At 42.6% G+C, this 22,122-nt stretch overlaps 1 protein-coding gene across 4 annotated transcripts in view; it reads right to left on the reverse strand.

Annotated features, from left to right (window-relative positions):
- Positions 1–251: 251 nt before the first annotated feature.
- Positions 252–22,122, reverse strand: part of Aplp2 (amyloid beta precursor like protein 2) — an 87,408-nt gene continuing 65,537 nt past the window's right edge. For 2 of the 4 annotated variants that reach the window (XM_004665489.2, XM_045145130.1), the window contains 11 exons: positions 21,073–21,203; positions 19,523–19,597; positions 17,243–17,401; positions 16,208–16,336; positions 11,573–11,672; positions 9,388–9,540; positions 7,923–7,958; positions 5,464–5,549; positions 4,875–4,949; positions 4,048–4,203; positions 252–1,695 (listed from right to left, as the gene is read on the reverse strand). In XM_004665489.2, coding sequence (XP_004665546.2) covers positions 1,594–1,695; positions 4,048–4,203; positions 4,875–4,949; positions 5,464–5,549; positions 7,923–7,958; positions 9,388–9,540; positions 11,573–11,672; positions 16,208–16,336; positions 17,243–17,401; positions 19,523–19,597; positions 21,073–21,203 — 1,202 coding nt within the window. In that variant the 3' untranslated portion in view covers positions 252–1,593. The remainder of the gene's footprint in view (positions 1,696–4,047; positions 4,204–4,874; positions 4,950–5,463; positions 5,550–7,922; positions 7,959–9,387; positions 9,541–11,572; positions 11,673–16,207; positions 16,337–17,242; positions 17,402–19,522; positions 19,598–21,072; positions 21,204–22,122) is intronic. The other 2 variants (XM_045145129.1, XM_004665490.2) reach the window with 1 other exon arrangement.

Raw genomic sequence — 22,122 nt, forward strand, 5'->3', positions numbered from 1 at the left:
TCTGAACTCAGGCTGTCACACTTAGATGGCAAGCATTTCATCCACCAAGCTATTTCCCCAGCCCCTTTCTTCTTCTTTAAATGAAAAATGCAATTTGAGCCCAAGAATTAAGACCTGTCTGGGTTGTCTTGTTTTGTCCTCTGTGGAGCAGGTGGTAACCCTTCTCAGGAAGATATCCATCATCCCCAAAGGTAGGAGTAAAAAAAACATCTTCACAGATCACAATGCCAAGGTCAATGAAACAAGGTGTCTCAGTGGAAGTTGAATTATTTATTGATGTGTTTAAATTCTGTACATTCTCCACAGATCACATTAAGGAGTCTGCAGGTGAACTTTAATCTGTGCATAGTGGGAAGAGGCATGGCTAGGGCCAAAGGAGGAGGATGGGAGAAGGGCGTCACAGAAAATAAAAATTAAAAAAAAAAAAAAAATCACAGGTTACCAGAACCTTCAGATTAAAACAACCAACCTCCCCACCCCCCCCAAAAAAAAATTGTGAGCAAAAATAACTACACAAGCATTACAAAGACTTATGTGAAGGAAACAAAAATCTTCAAAGATTTCCACAGTGTCTATAGATCCAGTTTAATGTACAACCTAGAACATTCTTCTTTCATATAAAGAATCCTCCCATTTATTTAGTCTCCTGGGTCCTCAGCTGCCTACTTATTGTGGTCATCTCTGAATGAACAGCAATGAGGCTACTGAGAAGAGTGGGGGTGGAAGTGAGGTACAAAGGGAAGATGGGGGGCCAGTGCTTTGGAGAGAGATGTCCAAAGAGCAAGAGAGTGCACATTTGGACATACCTGGAAAGGGAAGTGGGTAATAAAAAGCTACAGTAAACAACACATAGTGGAAAAACAGCACATACCACTACAGGCTAGTTGCTGTGGAAGAACTGGATTTCAGGGAAAGCAGCAGTGACACCCTCATCTGTATGCATTCGGCTCACTGAAGATGCAGGAACAAAATGCTTTCACCTCCATTTGGTGACAGGGCTGAGGCCTACCAAGGGAAACACTGGGCTTCTGGGAAACTGGTCCTTTAATATCATTTAGTGAGTGTGTCAAGATGTTCTTCAGTGGTTAATTATAGTTCCCTCTTCCACTTAAGTTTCTCAGCATCTTTCTCAAAGTTTAAAAGGAATACTGCCTTTTTACTTTTTTTAAAAATTAAAATGACAGCAAATGAGAACTGACTTATACAATGTAATTGGAGCAGCCTGCATATATAGTCTATCATTGAAGATCAACATTTTGTGTAAATAGAATGTGTGTGAGACAATATAACAGAAGTGGCATTTCTAATTAATTTAAAAAAGGAAACTACATCTGTCAGATATCTGCAATAGATCTTTTTTCATTTCACTTAAGGATTATATATATATTGTTATATTAACATTTTTCACCCATTTAAAAGAATGGAAACTGCAATCCTACAGTAGTACTTTATATAGTCTTAACAATCCAGGAGGTCAAGATGTAAGGGGAGACCTTCTGGCAGCAATTGGTGGTCAGCAGTCGGTCCCAAACGCTGGACATCTTCTGGTTTACCTGCACCACCTCCAACCAGGGTGCCACATGCTTCCTACACTTAAATCTGCATCTGCTCTAGGTATTTGTAGGTTGGGTTTTCATAACCATGGTTCTGCATCTTGTTCAGGTGACGTTCTTCTGGGGTGAGCATTGGGTCAACCTGGAGGAACAAAGACTGTAGGTCACTGTGGTATACTAGAAAAGGGCTTCAAAGTGTTGGAAGATGGAGCTGTTTGGTGAACAATCCCCTGGGATCCAAAGCAGCCCAGCATCCTTTATTCATTTGACAGACCAAACATGAGTTTATGTCAAGGATGCAGGTGGGAGAGAGAAGGGGTCAAAAAGGCAATACTTCTGTCTAAAGCTGAAGTGCTGACCATTTAATCCCATCAAGAGAAACAGCTCATTGGACTTCCTAGAGCCACAGTGATAACTCTCAGTTCTGCTACTGAATCTTTGGGATAGTACAGGTACGTTGTGTCATGCTCAACTATGCAATAAGGAAAGCAGCCAAATGCTCTGATTTTGCCCAGCTATATAGCTGGACTCTATAGCTAGGGTCAGGTTCCAGCACATGATAGAAACCAAAATTTCTATATAAGCTAATCTTCCACAGCTTTTAATATACTTCTGATCTTCCTATCTCTACCTCCAGAATGCTGGGATTACAGGTAGGTGCCACCATGGCTGGTTTTATGTGGTGTTACTTATCAAACTCAGGCTGTTGTACTAATCAAGCACTCTACCAAATGAGCTACACCCCCAACCCTTCCTTATTGTATTAATAACCTAGAGTCAAAACACTGAACATTTCCCACCATCCATTAAAAAATTAGCAGGGTGTGTGGTGGCACATGCCTTTAATCCCAGGCAGACGTAGGAGGATAGCTGAGAGTTTGAGACCATCCCGAGATTACAGGTCAGCCTGAGCTACACACAAGACCCTACTTGAAATACCCTGAGTGGCAAACCATTCCAAGTTGACATCAACCGAAACAGAACAAGGACTGGGAAAATGGCTAAGAGGTGAAAGGAACTTGCTTGCAAAGCCTAGCAGCCAGGGTTCGATTACCCAGTATTCATGTAAAGCCAAATGTTCAATGTGGCGCATGAGCCTGGAGTTTGTTTGGGCAAAGGTCTTTAGTACCCATTCTCATTCTCTCTTGCAAGTAAGAAATATGGGGGGGGGGGGAAGGGAGGGGTGGGAGCTGGAGAGATGTCTTAGTGGTTAAGGTGCTTGCCTGTGAAGCCTAAAGATCCAACTCTCCAGGTCCCATGTAAGCCAGACTCACGAAGTGATGCAAGTGTGCAAGGTTGCACATGCATACTAGGCGGCACATGCATCTGGAGTTTGACTGAAGGCCCTGGCACACCAATTCCCCCCACCCCAAACATTAAAAAAAAAAAAAAAAAAAAAAAAAAAGAAGCAACATGCCTTGGTAGGTTCTTTCTAAATCTCTTGTTCATTTTTAGTCCCCAACATTTTAAAATAAAAGGAGGGGCTGGGAGTATACTCAGTGTAGTTCAGGAATACAGCATTTGTCTAACACACTCAAGATCCCTGGTTTGAGTGTCAGCAAGATACACACAGTGGCCATCTTTTGTTCTTAAATAACTAGCACAGCCAGGCAAGGTGGCACCCACCTTTAATCCCAGCACTCGGGAGACAGAGAACTACAGTGAGTTCGAGGCCACCCTGAGGCTATATAGTGAATTCCAGGTAAGCCTGGACTAGAGTGAAACCCTACCTTGAAAAAAAACAAAAACAAAACAAAACAACAACAAGAAAAAAAACAACAAAAAAAAGATTAAGAAAATACACTGGTGGTTTGATTCAGGTGTTCCCCATAAACTTAGATGCTCTAAATGCTAGGTTCCCAGCTGATGGAAATTTGGGAATTAATGCCTCCTGGAGACAGCGTATTGTTGGGGGTGGGTTTATCGATGTTAGAGCCAGCTTGCCCTTGCCAGTGTTTGGCATACTCTCCTGTTCCTGTTGTCTACCTTATGTTGGCCAGGAAGTGATGTCCACCCTCTGCTCATGCCATTGTTTCCCCTGCCATCATGGAGCTTCCCCCTCGAGCCTGTAAGCTGAAATAAACCTTTTTTTTTCCCCACAAGCTGCTTTTGGTTGGGTGATTTCTACTGTCAATGCGAACCTGACTGCAACAAATACTTTGAGAAAATTGTTTTTACTTTTAAAGTATAAAATAATCTTACAACCTTCTGCTATTCACCCACTTGATTTGAGTAAAACCAAATTAATGCTGAAAGTTGCTTGCAGCCTCTTCAAACAGGACCAGTATAACTCAGTTATGACTGACTCCCAAAATGTGACCTAATAATTCAGTGAGTAATATAATCAATGGTGGCAGCATATCCAGTACTCAAGAAGATAAGGCCTTTCAACCCCATCCACTTTCTACTCTTACCACCGGCACTGACTACGCCGACAGTTCAGAGAAAACCCTCACCAACCTGGGCCAAGGCAGGAGAGAGCCCCACTCCTCACCTCCACAATCCCATGGCTGATGGTGCCATATTGCCTCTTCCTCAGCATCACCAAGCTGATGACAATGACTGTGGCAATGGCCACTGCAATGACCAGCAGGCCAATAAGGGCACTGCTGCTCAAACTGAAGTCATCCCTCAGAGGTCCCATGGATTCCTAAGACAACAAAGCAAACGAGGACAAAGTTCCAGTGATTACCTAACAATTGAGAGGCAAGTTAGCTCAAAAAGAGCAATGGCATGCCTTAAATACCAACACTTGGGAAGCAGAGGTAGGAGGATCATTGTGAGTTCGAGATCAGTCTGAGACTACACAGTGAATTCTAGTCAGCCTGGGCTACAGTGAGACCCTACCTCGAAACACACCCACCAACAAAAAGAAAAAAAAAAAAAACCAAAAAAAAAAAACCCAGATCTTGAGATATCACCTATATGGGGAGGGTACCCCCTTTTCCAACAACCACAGAAATCATTTTTTCTTATCTCAGAAATACAGAGTCGGGCATGGTGGTGCACACCTTTAATCCCAGCACTTGGAAGGCAGAGAGGTAGGAGATTACCATGAGTTTGAGGGGCTTGCTCTAGCCCAGGCTGACCTGAAATTCATGGCCTGGCCTGGCTTTTGTTTTTTTTTTCCTTGAAGGAGGTATCACTCTAGTTAAAGCTGATCTCAAACTCATAGCAATCCTCCTGCCTCAGGCTCCCAGTGTTGCATTAATTAAGGCATCTGCAACCACACCCAGCTATATGTCTCATTTCTCTATGTAATCTGAGAAGATTAATAATAACAGGTAAGACTGGACTTAGGTTCTGAAGCTAAATACATACCGGCTCTTCCTCAAGGCCTCCAACTCTCTCAGCATTAAAAATCATTTCCTTAACGTCCAAAGTCTCATCAATGACCTGAAAATAGTCACAACATCAGCATGTAATTAACTGGCAGGAAGTGGGAATTCAATATTAACATCATTTTGTTTTTATTCCACTTGGTTCTCAGAAGCAGATACCTAACAACCAGTTAGTTCTGTCACAGTCACCCAAATCCAATCTCTAAAGCACCAAGTGGAGGAGTAAAGTATGGATGCAAAAAGACTGCATGGTGGCTGGCCTGGTTAAGAGCCTGCCCTTGCATCTTCCTTTAGGTAATTGACTACTAAGAAGTTACATTTAAACAGCACTTGGCTGAAGGCAGTCCAGAAAGATAAGTAATAGAAAATACCAGAAGAATACAAGAAGGTTTAAACTCTTGACAGTCTAACAATCTTTATTAACTTTATTCTGTTTTCAAGATAATAAATCTCTATGTACACCAACTACTGTCTGAAAAACAGACACAAATATGTACACCTGGAAGCCCAACTCTGTGGCACTCTACTGTGCCCAAAGAAAATGTGTTGTGCACAAACTACAGGCTCACCATATTTTCATCCACTTTATTCTTACTGTTGATCACTTTTTCTTCTGCACCAATTAGTCCTCCATCTTGCTCTCCTACTCCGGATCCTGTGTGGAGAATGGCCACAGCTGAGTTTACCAGGCAGCCCACTTCAGGCCAATCTCACAAAAGCAGCAAAGTCCTGCCTGGGGGCCAGAGAGCCCCCTCACTAACCCCTCTCCCATGACTCCATACATCACTACATTGCCACATTTGAGGATGCACTGTGCTCTACAAGGATGAATGATACGGGCACTTTCAGAGGACCAATGTGTGTAATGAAAGAGGACAGAGTGCTTATTTGTCCCCCAGCAGAAGAAATGGAGTGTGAGCCTTTGGAGACAGTGTTTATTGTAAGACACACAGAAGCTGCGTCTGAGGGTACTCTATTATGGAAAACAACTTCACACCTTCATGTGACCCTAACGAGCACCACAGCACAATTCTTTGGCACCCAGACCTTTCTGCATGGACAAAGGACCACCACCCACTGCTCTGCATGTGTGCTTTGAGCATAATTGTTTATTTAGCAGGCCAATTTTTCCTGCCTCCAATGCCACCCCCAACCTCAAGTCCTCCTATTCGTCCTTCAAGCCTCAGCCCTTGGGAGAGATACTCCCAGACTGTAGCCCTGAACACCACAGTCTGTAATTATGAATCTCCTTCTCTAGTCTCTCACTGGACTACATCCTACTCAGAGCTTAGATCAGAGACTGAAGTACAGGAGAGCCGGAAGAAAGAGGTCATCAGCAATTAATATCAGCTTCTGCTACTGCTGAGCTTGCAGATTCATTAGCTCATTACACTAAGGCCCAAATGAAAGCAATTGTTTTTCTAAAACTTTCACTTTAAAGTCATTCATGACTTGATTCTAGTCAAACAGGGCTAACTTTTGGGCCTCAAAATGGCAAAGAAAGCCAGGTGTGGTGGCACATGCTTTTAATCCCAGCACTAGGGAGGCAGGGGTAGGAGGATCTCTCTGAGTTCAAAGCCACTCTGAGACTTTGTAGCGAATTCCAGGTCAGCCTAGGCTAGAGGGAAACCCTACCTCAAAAAAAGTGTTGAAGAAATAACAATACTGCATGCCGACTATTGAAGGAGCATCTGAAACGGTATTGACTAAGCAAGGGTGCTCATGACCAAGTTCAATAAATTCCAATTCTGAGATCCTTCCACCTTACAATGCCCCTCACCCCAGAATTTTCAAGGTCCCAAGGGAAAAAGTCTCTGAAAAATTACATGGCACTGAATCAACTCACCCAAAGAACTGCCACCAGAGCAGACTTTTTTTTTTTCTTTTTTGGTGGCATACCCCATGTTTCATAGACATTGACCCAAATTACTTTGGTTTCATAAAACATATACAAGTAATGTCAAGAGACCACAAGTTAGTAGCTACGTAGTACCAATGAACAACAGTTTAAGTTCAAAAGCCAGTTATACTTCTTTATAAGCATCTAAGATGTGCAGTAGAGAGAAATGTTAACACAATGATTTGCAAGAAAAGGGACAAGTGAGAAGAACATTCTTAACCAATTAGCATTTACATGTCAATACAATAATTGTCAGAGGAGTTAAACTTTTGGATTTTAAGAATGACTACAGCATAAACCAGAATACCAAATTCTAGGCCAGGAAAACTGGTTTGTTCACCCATCATCAGCCTGCCCACCACATAAGAACAAGATGTGGTTGCATTTACTCTCAATGACCAGACAGAGCACTGCCTAACCACCCAGGAAACTCAACAACTGTCACTTGAGCAGCAGAAGCCTTCATAGGCTCTGCCAGAGCCCTGGGTCCAGACTTCAAGCCTTGACTTCTTACACTGACAGACATGAAGAAGTAAGTCATAATCTCAGAGGTTTCCTCAGCTATGAAATCTATAAAATGCAGTCTTTAAGAGTGGAGACTCACTATTCCAAGAGTTTACCAGTCCCCACTAGCTTTATCATCAGCTTCTCATGTCTGAGGAATGTTATAGCTCAGGGGCACAAACCAAGTAGCACACTCAGAAAGAGAGCTAGAAAGGAGGGGGAAAGTAACTGGGAATAGCAGGAAAACAAACAAAAAAAAAACAAAGAGGGCAAAGAAAAAGACACCTGACTGTTAATGACGCACAGCCTTGACTATGCTAGCAAATCACAACCAATCAGTTAAATTGAACATACTTCTCAGAAATCTACTCAGACAGAGGAAAGCATCTGTTTCTCAGGACAACCCAGAAGGAAAGCTGAGGGTGGCCACACAGTGACTCGGTGCCAGGGAGCTTGTTAGTAACATGAAGATGGGGCTATTCTAGCTCCACTCATAGCCATGGGTGGAAGAAATGAGGTGGGAAAAAAATCAGATGGCAGTATGAAACATAGAATGAAACTTCTAGCACACTGGGGGAGTGAAAAGGAATGGAAGTCTTGAGAGAACATCTTTGACAAACCAACCTTTTTTCATTGGGTGGTACAACTCCGGCTGAGTGTCTAGCAGAAAGGAAAACAATAAAAACAAAATAGCACAAAAGGAGATTAAGAAGGAAAATGGCTTCTTTCAAAGTTCCTGCCTTAGAATTTCTCTATGTGAACAAAAGGCATTTTTCCTTTAAAAGCATGCCTGAAATATCCCATAAACAAATCTCCAATAAGCACCTAAAATTGCTAGACAGCATCCCTGATAAGAGAAAAGTGAAAGAGCATGCCTTTTAAGAGAAATTTTGAGAAGATTCCCAAATTATTTCACTTAACCCATAATTTCTTAGAAAATAGTAAAAAAATAAAGTTAGTACTGACCATGGCTTGTTGACAAAGAGATAACTAGTGGAGCTATATCCCCAAATGCCGACTCTAAACAAGCATAGAGATGTTGTCTGTGCACAGCCACCCTACGCCCCACAAATGAGTTTTAGGAAAGCTAGAAATGGGGTAACATCTTTTTATCCCACTAACTTTTCAGGTGCTGTTTTAGTACTGGAAGGTCAGCTACACTGAACCTCCATCTCAGAGGCTAGGAGTGGTTTCTGTTAAAGTCTAAAGACTAAGGCAAATGCATACCTCTCCCCCAATTTGGCACCTTCCCCAGACCTATTCCAGCACAGAGGTATGTGGCTGCAGCTCAGTACCACAAAAGCTGTCAGCTTGGGTTCAAATGAATCCTGGCTGTCCACCTACCATGGACACGTACTTAACCTGTTCAAACCTCAGAATCCTCAAATGGAATACTCAAAATACCTACCTTAGAGGATCATTCTAAGGACTGAATAAAAAGCACTGAAGCACAATGCTTAGCCTAAAGCTGGCACCTGTTGGCACCATTTTATCATCTGCCATTAGCAGGAGCAGCAGCAGGCAACAAAATCTGATTATAGCACTGGTCTGAGGGCTTGGGTCTCATAGGGTAATGGTTTTTACAGACACTCAGACACCAAGAACCAGCAAGGACAGTAGAGAGGAAAGCATATCTACCAGGAATCAAAGGGCACAGCTTCTTATTCCACTCACAACAGAGGTGTGACCCTTAGTGTCGCAGCCCTGCTCCTATCTGCCTCCCAAGACAAATAGGAAAAGACAACAACATAACTTAACGTGAAGGTTCTATTTAACCTGCAATGTGACCCCCATGTGTAAACGGCATCATACAAGCAGGAAGGGCAGTGGGCTTGAAGTAATCTATGTATTAAATGGGAGGAATATTCCTGATTTCTGGTGATACTGAAGCCAACAACCCTGAAGGACCTAGCACAGTGCCTGAACACAATGGACATTTGAGGAACCCAGTCTCTCTTTCCTTGCATCTCATCAAGAACTAAGACCCTCAAACCCCTGCTACAACTCAACTTAGCTTCAGAAAAATGACTTTTAATTTTAATACCATTCTCCCCTACCCTGCTACCAGAAGAGGCTCGGAGGACCATACCTTCATTCTCAGCTAAGGATGGGAAGGGGTGGAAGGGGTGGAACGGCGGGATCTCCTCACTCTCCTCAGAGCTCACCCGAACGTCCACAGGGCTCTCTGAGATGGAGGCAGTGAACTGGTCCATGTCTGCTCTCTGTTCCTGAAGGAGCTCATCTGACAAAGGCGAACAGGGAACAGATAAGCAGCTTTCAATCAGTAGTTCTAGGTCCAGGACCAGCAGTCTGAAAAATAGCCAATTCTTGACCTGCCAAGTGTCCCACCAGCCTACAAACCAGCTGACCACTTCTGGCTGCCCCTGGCTCATGCAGTGGTCCATCCCTAGACTGACTCGTGTAGATAATTGCAGTCTCACACCTTTTGGATCTATTTTCAAAAACATTCACATATCATGGATATTAAACCTGAGTCCTGAAAGTATCAACCCAAATGCTCATCTGACAAGCCTTCTCTAGACTCCCACTTAACATTCAGGAATGGTGTAGTACAGCTACTTCAATGGGTTTGACATGCCTATCACTGTCTTGAAACAAAGCAGCTGAAACAACCCTCACAAGACCCTTGACATCGGGATGGGATGAAATTAACGAGAACCTCCTGAGATCTCACAGGTAAACAGTTGACACCGGTGGACCTTCTCCATGATGGAGCTGCATGTGAGATCCTTTCAGTAATATCAATGGTTCACCAAGCTAGTGAACCATTGGGTGAATAGAGGTTCCTTCCTGCCAGGTAACAAACACTTCCTGTCTTGACCAGTGTAAGAATGCCCTATTCTCTTTCCTTAGTATGCACTGGGACTACCATCCACCTAACCCACCCACTTAAAGTACCCTTGACGCTTTTTTGGTTTTCAAGGAAGGTTCTCACTCTAGGTCAGGCCGACCTGGTATTTACCAAGTAGTCTCAGGGTGGCCTCCAACTCTGAGCGATATTCCTACCTCTGCCTCCCAAGTGCTGGGATTAAAGGCATGTGTCACCATGCCTGGCTCCTTGATGGATTTTACTCTTTCCCCTAAGCACATCCCTGTACTCTTTCTCTGGAACACATCCTAATGTCATGTGTACTTCTTCTGCAATGTCAGCACATACCACCCCCATCACCATCTTGCCCTTGGACTAGTCTCCAATTTTAATCAGTCAACGGCTTTTCCACATGGCTGTCATGCATTTTTTTCAAAAGTATTATCTGTTTGAAACACATAACAGACCTTATCAATCCCTAAGCTCAAAGCACTCTTAACAGCTTTCCATTATGTTAATCTTCAAGCTCTTTGATTCTGTTTAAATCTCTTTTTAATTTGGACACTGCCTACTCTTTTGGCTTTGTTTCCCCTTGCTATGTTCAACTTTGGGCCTTTGCAGTACCCTTCTTCCCTCTGCTAATAATGTGCTTCCCAAGTGATCTTTGCAGATAGCTCAAACCTATTCAGATCTCAGGTTATTGTCCTCCAGAGATAAAGTAGCCCTGACCTCAGGTCACTTCCCACTACTTCACCTTGATTGTAAGGCTATATCTACCCAGCATTCCTAACCATCTAATATTTGTTTTCCTGTTTCACTATTTATAATAATGCAACACTGTTAGATATTGTGTAGGATATGCCATTTTACTCCTGAATACACAATACTACATGTAATAAAATTTGTTGAATAAATGAAGAGGGAAAGCCGGTGGGAATTTGTGTAAGATAGGGAACCTTGCCAGGAGTGGTGGTGCACACCTTTAATCCCACCACTTGGGAGGCAGAGGTAGGAGGATCACTGTGAGTTGAGGCCATCCTGAGACTACATTGTGAATTCCTGGTCAGCCTGGGCTAGAGTGAACCTTACCTTGAAAAGACAAAATAAAAACAACCACAAACATGATAGGGAACCCTGAAATATATTAACAACTAAAAGGAAAAATGGTAACAGGAAATTTCCCAGGACCCTATAATTTCTCACCCTAAAGTTAACCCAGGGTGAAATTCAAAAAAGTTTAAGGCCCCATGGCTCTAGGCCAGGACATCTGTGTTTGGGGACTCCTTGACCTTGTCATGTAAGCTCTAATCAACTGCAGTCTTCTGAAACCATGCTGTGCTAACACCCCGCATCAGCCTCGCTTGCTCCTATTTCACTTTACCCAGCCATCACTCTTAAGCCTCAGTAAAAAGTCCCAGCTGGCCTTGATATGGTCAGTACCCACCAATTTCCGCTTGGATTTCTTGGGCCACATAAGGAACTTTGTAGAGCAGAGAGAGGCTTTGGTTCCTCCTTTCTTCAATCACATGGAGATGTGTCATCACCTAGAAACACAGTATGGTGGAGACATCTTGTCACTGAAAACCAACAGGCCAGGAGGGAACTGGTAGGCAAAACACCCACAATACATACTTCTAGGGAAACTAGTTCAAAGGATGTATTTGATACAGAATATAGCAGAACAGCTAGTCAAAAGAAATGTACTACTTTCCATGTCATACTGACCTCAGAAGTACAAGATGGTGCCCCTGGATGATATAATTATGTATCTACAAAAGGGCTATAAGTTACAGCCAGTTAATGTTTGGATTTTCATACAAGGCACCCACCACCAGTGTGGTGGTTTGATTCAGATGTCCCCTATAAACTTGAGTGTTCTGAATGCTAGGTCCCAGCTTATAGAGATTTGGGAATTAATGCCTCCTGGAGAGAGTGTATTGTGTGTGTGGGGGGGGCAGGCTTATGGGTGTTATAGCCAGTGTCCCCTTGCTAGTGTTTGGCACACTCTCCTGTTGCTATTGTCCCCCTTATGTGGGCCAGGGGGTGATGTCCACTCTGCTCATGCCATCGTTCTTCCCCTGCCATCACAGAGCTTGCCCCCCTCAAGGCTGTAAGCCAAAATAAACATCTTTTTTTTTCCCACAAGCTGCTCCTGGTTAGGTGATTTCTACCAGCAATGCAAACCTGACTGCAACAACCAGCTATACTGAATTGAAGAGTCCTAGCTTGTAAAGTGCTCAATTAAAGAGGAATAGATAACAACAGCGTTTTACTACTAGTCAGATGACAGAGGTGAATGCTGAAATCACTGGCTACCAACCAAGGATGAGGAAGAAGGGTGCACCATTTATGAATTTTACTTAGTAAAAAAAATCATTATTGGTAAAGACCAGTACTACTTTATTCCCATTTAACTAAATTATTACTGTGCAAAAAAATTCATACTGAGACATAAATAAAACTGATGTTAACACGATGTTGAAGGAAGAGTTATCTATGCTAGCTCATTACCTTTTCTGAATGCAAAAGTTTCAAGGCTCTTTATCTAATAACAACAAACGTATTAAAGGTAGAAACTGAAAGGGTTTTGACAAGCTCACACACACCACCCATCTATATCAAGTTATCCCTTCTGGCTACGCTTAAAGCTTTGCTAAGGAAAATGCTTAAAGCCAGTGGATTGTGTAACCTTGCAGCCATTAACATGAAGGGTCAAAATGAAAGGGAAAAATGTAAAGATGCTTTTACTGTAGATTGATGCGCCTCTGACCTTTAAAAGCAAGCTGAAAGCAATTTAATTTTATATTTGCCATTCTGTCAATCAAATAAAGTGATGGGAAGGCACAAGAGTACTTTAGAGAAAAATGTAAACGGAACAGCAATGGACCACTACACTTGAGCGTGTGCTGATCCCATTTCCTCAGATGAATTAAGGAGGCACTTGAGGGCGCTTTGCACACCCACAGAACAGTAAGAACCACAGGATGGAATAGTGGCAATTTGTGTCTCTATAGTATCACCTCTATGCTACAGACCATGAGGAGTGAGTGAACAACATGTGTCTCATATTCAAGCTGAGCACCTTTAATCCAAAATCTGAAATGCTCCAAACTCTGAACACTAACATGTCACAAGCAGAAAATTAGACATCTGACCCATGTGAGGGTCTTGGACAAAACACAGAAGCACTAAAATCTTGTGTGGGAATTTCCTTAAGACTACGTGTACAAATAAAACAGATGAACTTCATGTTTACACTTGGATCCTGTTCCAGAACATATTATATATGTAGCAAGTATTTCAAGATTAAACGAGAAATATTTGTAGTCCCAACATTCTGGATAAGGGATACTTGTAACAGGCTGAGTATTTTACATTTTTCTAGTGTTCAGAGAACAGAATAAGAAATAGGTAAAAGATTAATGTAATTTGGTGGCCCCCATTTTGCTGGACTCACAGGCTGAGAGCAGACAGGAAATAGCTCATAGGAGAGCTATGTGGTTTTTTCTTTTTCTTTTCTTTTCTTTTTTTTTTTTTTGTTTTTCGAGGTAGGGTCTCACTCTAACTCAGGCTGACCTGGAAGTCACTCTGTATTCTCAGGGTATTCTCGAACTCACTGTGATCCTCCTACCTCTGCCTCCCAAGTGCTGGAATTAAAGGCATGTGCCACCACACTGGGCTGAGAACTAGGAGGTTTTGTTTTTTTCAAGGTAGGGCCTCGCTCTAGTCCAGAGCTGACCTGAAATCCACTATGTATATAGTCTCAGGGTGACCTCAAACTCACAGCAATCATCCTATCTCTGCCTCCCAAGTGCTGGGATTAAAGGCATGCACCACCACGCTCTCAGCTTGAGAGAGAGGTGTTTTTTTTTGGTTTTTTTTTTTTTTTTTTTTCCCGAGGTAGGGTCTCACAGTAGCCCAGGCTGACCTGGAATTCACTATGTAATCTCAGGGTGGCCTCGGACTCATGGCGATCCTCCTACCTCTGCTTCCCAAGTGCTAGATTAAAGGTGTGTGCCACCACACACGGCTTGAGAGCTAGGTTTTTTAAAAAAACTTTTCTAACTTTTAAGTTTTTATTTCAGAGGGAGTGTGCCAGGGCCTCTAGCCACTGCAAATGAACTCCAGACGCCATGTACCACAATGTGCAACTGATTTATGTGGGTCCTGGGGATTCGAATCTGGGTCCTTAGGTTTAGCAGGCAAGTGCCTTAACCACTAAGCTATTTCTCCAGCCTGAGAGCTAGGACTTACCACTAAATTTTCACTTTAGGATGACTGTACTTCCACCTTTATTTAGCATGGCAGTTGGATCTTGACTACAGGAATATTCTAATAACTTAATTTAATGTATTGACTAGTTCCAGGGATACATTTCTCAATAGTAAAGTACTTGCCTACTGTGTCTAAGACCCTGATTTCCACCCCCAGCACCACAAACAAAAATATTCTTTTCTTTCTCTCTCTCTCATATTATATACATATGTATGTGTATACACACAAAGACACACACACACACATATAATTTCTTCTTTTATTTTTTTTTTTCCATTAAGACACAAAAAGTGATCTTTCCAGGGGCCAAATCAAGAACACTTGAGAATACAACCCTGACAAGATCCACTTTTCCACTTGTCTTCCTAAAGGTAGTCCAGGGCTCTTTTCCCACTCTTCAGGCACCATCTATTTATTCCTGCCAAACATTCAACTTCTAACGTAATCTCTACATTTAAGGGAAAGAATTCATCATAATAGTCAATAAAATTAAATTCACTAGCTTGTGAACTACTCAAAGGTATTCAAGGTATTTCACTTTGTATTACCACATGCTACTATGGAAATCTAGCAGGTTGATGTAAAGCTTCTGCCCACCAAAGGGTATAAGATCTGTAAGAAAATTATTTTTTTAATTGTTTTGGTTTTTCAAGGTCACACTCTAGCCCAGGCTGACCTGAAATTCACTATGTAGCTCCAGGCCGGTCTCAAACAGCGATCCTCCTACCTCAGCCTCCCAAATGCTGAGATTAAAGGCATGTGCCACCACATCAGCTAACAAAACCAACTTTTAAGAATCTGATATATGTGCCTAGAAAAGGATTTCAATGTCAGTTCTGGTGAAATTCTAAATTTAAAATAAACAGATATAAACCTGATTTAGAAATTAGCATCTCTTCTTTACAAAATAGTTTGCATACCAAATGTCTTCAAAAATTGTTTTCAAAGGCTAGAGAGATGGCATACCAGTTAGGGCACTTCTCTGTGAAAACCTTTGACTCCAGGTCCCTCATAAGCCAGATGCTGTGATGCAAGAATGCAAAAGACTGCACATGCACATAAGGGGGAGCACATGTCTGGAATTCAATTGCTGTGGCTGGAGGACCTGGAGTGCCAATTCTCCCCCTCCCCCTTGTGAGTGCATTTAAAACACATGTTTGTTTGTTTATTTGAGAGAGAGAGGAAGAGGCATATAGAATGGACATGTCAGGGCCTCTAGCCACTGCAAATGACACTCCAGACAGCTGGGGCCCCTTGTGCATCTAGTTTACATGGGTCCTGGTAATCAAACTGGAGTCCTCAGGTGAACGCCTTAACCACTAAGCCATTTCCCCAACCCCAAAAAGTTGTTTAAGAACTAACAACAAGCACAGTAGCAGTGCTGTCCACCAACAACTGAAAACAGTCTCTAATTGCCGGGCGTGGTGGCAGTGGCGCATGCCTTTAAGCCCAGCACCCGGGAGGCAGAGGTAGGAGAACCGCCGTGAGTTCAAGGCCACCCTGAGACTACAGAGTTAATTCCAGGTCAGCCTGGACCAGAGTGAGACCCTACCTCGAAAAATAAAAAAATTAAAAAAAAAAAAAGAAAGCAAGCAAGAAAGAAAAGAAAATAGTCTCTAAGCTGGGCATGGTGGCACATGCCTTTAATCCCAGCACTCGGGAGGCAGAGATAGGAGGATCACCATGAGTCTGAGGCTACCCTGAGACTACATAGTTAATTCCAGATCAGCCTGGGCCAGAGAGAAACCCTACCTCAAAAAAAAAAAAAAAAAAAAAAAGTCAACAATTTCTATGCTTACTGCACCTGGGATTTCATTTGGGCAGCCTTTTCTGGGTCAACAGCCAGCACGTGTTGGTAATGACGAATGGTATGCAGGCGATCTTTGTTCTCAGCACGGACGTACCTCCGCAAGGCCTGGAGAATACGATGAGGCTGCAAGAGAGAATAGTGCTCGTAAGTCTAGAGACTAGAAAATTCTAAGAAAGTAAGGGAAGGCGAGTTTAAAAGTGGGGCTGGAGAGATGGCTCAGCAGTTAAGGCACTTGCCTGCAAAGCCTAACAACTCAGGTTCAATTCCCCAGTACCCACATAAAGCCAGATGCAGAAAGTGGCACATGCATCTGGAGTTGTTTTTTTTTTTGTGGTGTTTTTTTTGTTTGTTTTTTTTTTTCCAGTGGCTGGAGGCACTGGCGCATCCATTCTGTCTCCATTTATTTGGAGGATGGAAATAGGGAGAATGGGCGCACAAGAGCTATCTACATACTGTTCCAGAATCCCCAGTCCACAGTCTTCCTCTGAACTATGTTTTTTCCTTGCTCAGTCTCTGGCACCTGAATTGCCAGCTGGGTGTCTCTTACATCACTCCTAAGAGAATGACTTCACTCGTTGGTCAAGAAACACACAGATACCCTCCTGCTCAACACTTCACCTGAGAAAAATAAGACAAAGGCTGATACCAAGTTACACAGGAGTTTCAATATCAATTTCTTTTATCCTTGTTTGCTCATTGGAGGTTTTTATTTACTTCTTTTTGAGACAGGGTTTTGCTCTGAAGCTCAGACTGGCCCCACACTCTGAGTCACCATGTTCACCTTTCCCTTTTCTTCATAATCTTACTTCAAAAGTGTTCATCATAGAAATAAGGCTACCACAGAAAACTCCATAATTGTCTACTGACTAGTACATTTACTTGCCTATCTCAGATGCCGAGCTCATATACACAGTTCTAACTTAGTTCCTTTACCTTCAACTCTGCCAAAACTTGTCATAAAAATGCCATGTTTACCAATTTGTATGTCACACTGAGAACACTGATGAACTGGCTGTGATTGCAACTCACCCGAGGTGGGTCAGACTGCAAAGCAGCCAGGTAATTCTCCAGAGCCATCCGGCGGCGATCATTCAGCATGGCCTCCACTCGAGCCAGGTGAGTTTCCACCAGCTGCTGTTTCTCACTGGCTGCTTCTTTCTCTAAAGCTTTAACCATAGCCTGGAAATGCTGAAAGAAAGAGTTCCAGGCGTGATGGCACACACTTTTAATCCCAGCACTTGGGGGCAGAGGTAGGAGAATTACCACGAGTTCAAGACCACCCTGAGACTACACAGTGAATTCAAGGTTGGCGTGAGTTACAGTAAGACCCTCAAAAAAAAAAAAAAAAAAAAGAGAGAGAGAGAGAGGGAGGGAGGAAGGAAAAGAGAGAAGGGGGAGGTGGAGGGGGAGGAAGGAAGGAGGGAGAAAACAATTTGTGGCGCCTGAGTCACCTAAAAAAAATGCCTTTAGAATCCAATGCTTCTCAGCCTAGTGCCTATGTAAGACAGTAAAAGGTTCAGAGTGAAGCACGGGCCAGGGCAAAGTAAGCTGTCTTTGATTTCTTACTTAAAAAGGCAAGTTAAGGGCTGGAGAAATGGCTTAGTGGTTAAGCGCTTGCCTGTGAAGCCTAAGAACCCTGGTTCAAGGCTCAATTCCCCAGGAACCACGTCAGCCAGATGCACAAGGGGGAACACACGTCTGGAGTTTGTTTGCAGTGGCTGGAGGCCCTCGTGTGCCCATTCTCTCTCTATCTGCCCCTTTCTCTGTCACTTTCAAACAAATAAATAAAAATTTTAAAACGGACAAGTTAAATTTCAATATTAGAGGGATGTGACCATTTCTATTTCTGTTACTGAAATTACTAGGGCTACAAATTCAATGTCTTATTTTCTCAATGTGTACTATAGCCTTCCATGTTGTATAATCAGGTCTGCCTTTTGAAAATCCTGAAACCAGTAACCAACAGGAGATGTATTTTGAAACACCCATTAATATAGTAGGTTATACTGAGTCATGTCTGCTAAAGTTGTGAAGGGCAGGTTATCCATGAGCTACCTGGCCATGCTTACAGGTACAGTGAAGACTCATTAGCTAAATTTCCCTGGACAAGAACTAAGATTTTCTGGTTGTGTGACCAAAAGAAGAAAAAAAAAAAAAAGACAGCTGGGCATGGTGGTCTCTAATCCTAGCACTCAGGAATCAGAGGTAGGAGGACTGCAGTGAATTTGAGGATAGCCTGTGCTAGGGTGAGACCATGCCTACAAACAAAACAAGACAAAAACAAAACAGCAAGGGTTTTCCAGAAAAGAACACAAGAAGACAATGGTTTCTAGTTTTCAGTTAAAAACTGATTTAAAATGTAATCAGGATCTGTGTGATACCTTGGCTTCAAGTCTCAGTATCCTCCCCAAAATTAATGTTAAATTAAATTTAATCAGTTTTTCAAGACCAAATCATTTTTTTCTTTTTCCCCCTCCTCTCTTTCCTTTTCATATATATATATAATTTATTTATTTATTTGAGAGAGAGAGAGGAAGAGGCAGAGAGAATAGGCATGGCAGGGCCTCCAGACACTGCAAACGAATTCCGGATGCATGTACCCTCTTGTGCATCTGGCTTACTTGGGTCCTGGAGAGTCGAACCAGAATCTTTAATGCCTTAACTACTAAGCCATCTCTCCAGGGGGACCCCCCTCTTTTTTTTTCTTGAGGCAGGATCTCACTGTAGCACTGGCTGACCTGGAACTTACTCTGTAGCTGCTGGCTTATCTCGAACTGGCCATACTTAGCCTCTCTATTGCTGGGATTAAAGACATGTACCACCAAGCACTGCTCCCAAATCACTGTTATAAATAAATTGCTACTCTGTCCCAAGCAAATCACTTCTACTAAAAGGAGATAATCGTTTGTTGCTATGATTTCTGGGTTATGTTTTTACAAAGTTAGAGATGAACTTTGTTTTCTACCTTTTGACTTATTTTAAGTCCAACACTGTTGCAAAACAAGTTACAGCTCATGAACAAAACTGACAGAGGACTTTTGCCAAGAAAGCAGCATTAACCAATAGCAGTAGAGCTAAGGCTACTTCCTGCATGAATTAGATTGCTCTGGGACAGAGTCTGGTTTCCTTCTACCATAGGTAAGCAATACTAACAGTGACAAAGAAAGGAAAGAGGTCAGATAGAACTTCCTTGTAACTTAAGTCCGATCTGAAAGGTGGTGTCAAATTCAAATTGCCTAGGAGTTTGGCTCTGAGTGTTATTTTCAACCAACAAGGTTGGATACACTGTCCTTAGAGAGGGCATCTTACCTGAATGAGGGTCTGCCTCTCTGCTTTGGGGAGGTTCTTGGCTTGAAGCTCTGCCTCTTCCCATTCCTTCTTTACCTAGAATAAAAGTCACAAAACCGGGCTGGAGAGATGGCTCAATAGCTAAGGTACTTGCCTGCAAAGCCTAACGACCCAGGTTTGATTCACCAGCACCCACATAAAGCCAGAGGGGCAAGGTGGTGCATGCACCTGGAGTTTGTTCACTGCAATGGCTAGAAAGCCTGGTGTGCCCATTCTATCTGCCTTTTTCTCCCTTGCTCTCATTCAAATAAATAAATAAAATAAAGCAGGAAAAAAAACCTATTTCTCAGGACTATTGTGGGTAATACAAGACAGTGAGTATTTTCCCAAGGATAATCCCAATGCAGGTAATGTGCAGGGGGTTGGGTGGAGATCAGGCTCAGCAAGCATTCTTAGGTACAGTTTCTTTCAATCCTGAGTTCAAGGAGGAACCTATACTATGGAATTCCCCTGCTCTAACACTTAGAACCTTTCTCAGTAAAGAAACACCTCTGAAACTTAGAATCTTTTGCCTGCAGTGATATACAGATCAAATGTATTAGTACATGTTCACCTTCATATAATTATTTTTATAGTTTGATGGCAAATGATATGAGTCTTCCAATTTTAAAATGGGGGGGGGGGGAAGTGGAGCCAAGCGTGGTGGCACAGGTCTTTAATCCCAGCACTCGAGAAGCAGAGGTAGGAGGATCTCTGTGAGTTTGAGGCTGACCTGAGACTCCATAGTGAATTCTAGGTCAGCCTAGGCTAGATAGAGTGAGACCCTACCTCAAGAGACAAAAAAAACAAAACAAAAAAGCTAATAGAAAGAGGATTATCATTGATAAGATATGTAAAACCATGTCTACAACATATCTGAGTAATTACACCACCATGGAGATAATTGGTGGAGAAGAGATACTTCGCCTGACAGTTTAGGAACGACGTGTCACTTTTTTCAATTATAACTACACTGCAGGTACTTGCCTAATATAAGCCAGGCCCCGGGTTCAACTCCTAGTATCACAGAACAACAACAAAAACAAAAAAAATCAGGCTATCTTATGCCAATCACAATAAAGATAAGGGAAGAGGGCTGGAGAGATGGCTCAGCTGTTAAATGTGTTTGCTTGGAAGCCTGACTGCTGAGGTTCAATTCTCCAGTACCCACATAAAGTCAGGTGCACGTACCTGAAGTTCGTTTGCAGGGGCAAAAGGCCCTGGCACACCCACATTCATTCCCTCCCTGCCTCTCTCCCTGCAAATTAATAAATAAATAATTTTTAAAATAATAAGGGCTGGGGAGATGGTTTAGCAGTTAAGGCACTTGGCTGGAAAGCCTAAAGACCCAGGTTTGATTCCCCAGTACCTATGTAAAGCCATATGCACAAGGTGGCACTTGTGTTGGGAGTTTGCAGTGGCTAGAGGCCCTGGCACAACCATCCTTTCTGCCTTTCTTTCTTTCTCCCTTCCCTCCCTCTCAAACAAATAAAAATAAATAATAATAATAAAATTGAAGAGACAAGGCTTACCCTGTCCATTCGGTTACGGTGACGAATTTCCAGCTGCTCCTTAGCCTTCTGGAAGCGAGCATGCTCGTTATCATCCGCTGAGGTCTCAAAATACACATCAACATCATTGGTTGGCAGAGGAGTTGGAGGAACTGGAACAAATTACAGGAGGAGTTCTCTTTGGGGATCAGGTATACTGCTAAAACTGCACAGTGCTCTAGGAAGAAAACCAAGCTCAGGACCTGTAGAATGGACTTAGAAGCGCAGGGTACTGCTGTCTGCCAAGACTTCACTTTGTTAGATTACAGTGGGCACTCTTCTTTGCATAATATTCAGACCATGACAGCTTATGCTAATACAGAAATATTTATTGCCAGTGCAATCCCCTGGTATCTTCAGCACCCATGAGGCAGCTACTTTGATCTGCATAGCAGAAAGAAAGACAATTGCTTCTATTCTCCTTCTTAAGTGTTTGAAACTAAAAACGCAGTAAGTAGCCATCCTGCTGCATGTTACTAAGGGCACCAAACAAGAAGTGGGCTGAAACTCACGCTATAGTGGCAATTCCACTACATCTCCACTTTTAAGGAGCAGGGCCCTTCCTGTCTTCAGGATAATCTTAAGGTCCTATCTTACTTGGGGAAACTGGCTCAACTTCATATTCTTTGCATATATGCTGTGTAGTAGAAGTCCAAACCAAGGGTTCAGTGGCACAATGGATAACACATATGCCCGGATCAGAAGATTTGAGAAAGTCCAAATCATTCTAGCTCTAATAGTGAATTTTCATCAATAACAGACTTACACCCACCATCCAGTAACAAAGCTAATGGGGATAAAAAACTAAGTTACTGTTATACTTTCCACTGAAGAGAAAATACTATGCTTTTACTTGATTCATGACACTAACTTGAGGGGTCTTCTAGGTGTCCCCTTGGAGCAAAAAGCCCACTAAACAGATGCCCCTCAATCACCACTGATCAGGTATTAGCTCGTACAGGCCAGAGGAAGTGAATGTATGAACTCTGTCCTAGGGAAAGGACGGGGAGGGCAATTTCACCATCATGATGC

The sequence above is a fragment of the Jaculus jaculus genome, chromosome 3, assembly GCF_020740685.1.
Source record: "Jaculus jaculus isolate mJacJac1 chromosome 3, mJacJac1.mat.Y.cur, whole genome shotgun sequence".
In the NCBI taxonomy this organism is placed as follows: Eukaryota; Metazoa; Chordata; class Mammalia; order Rodentia; family Dipodidae; genus Jaculus; species Jaculus jaculus.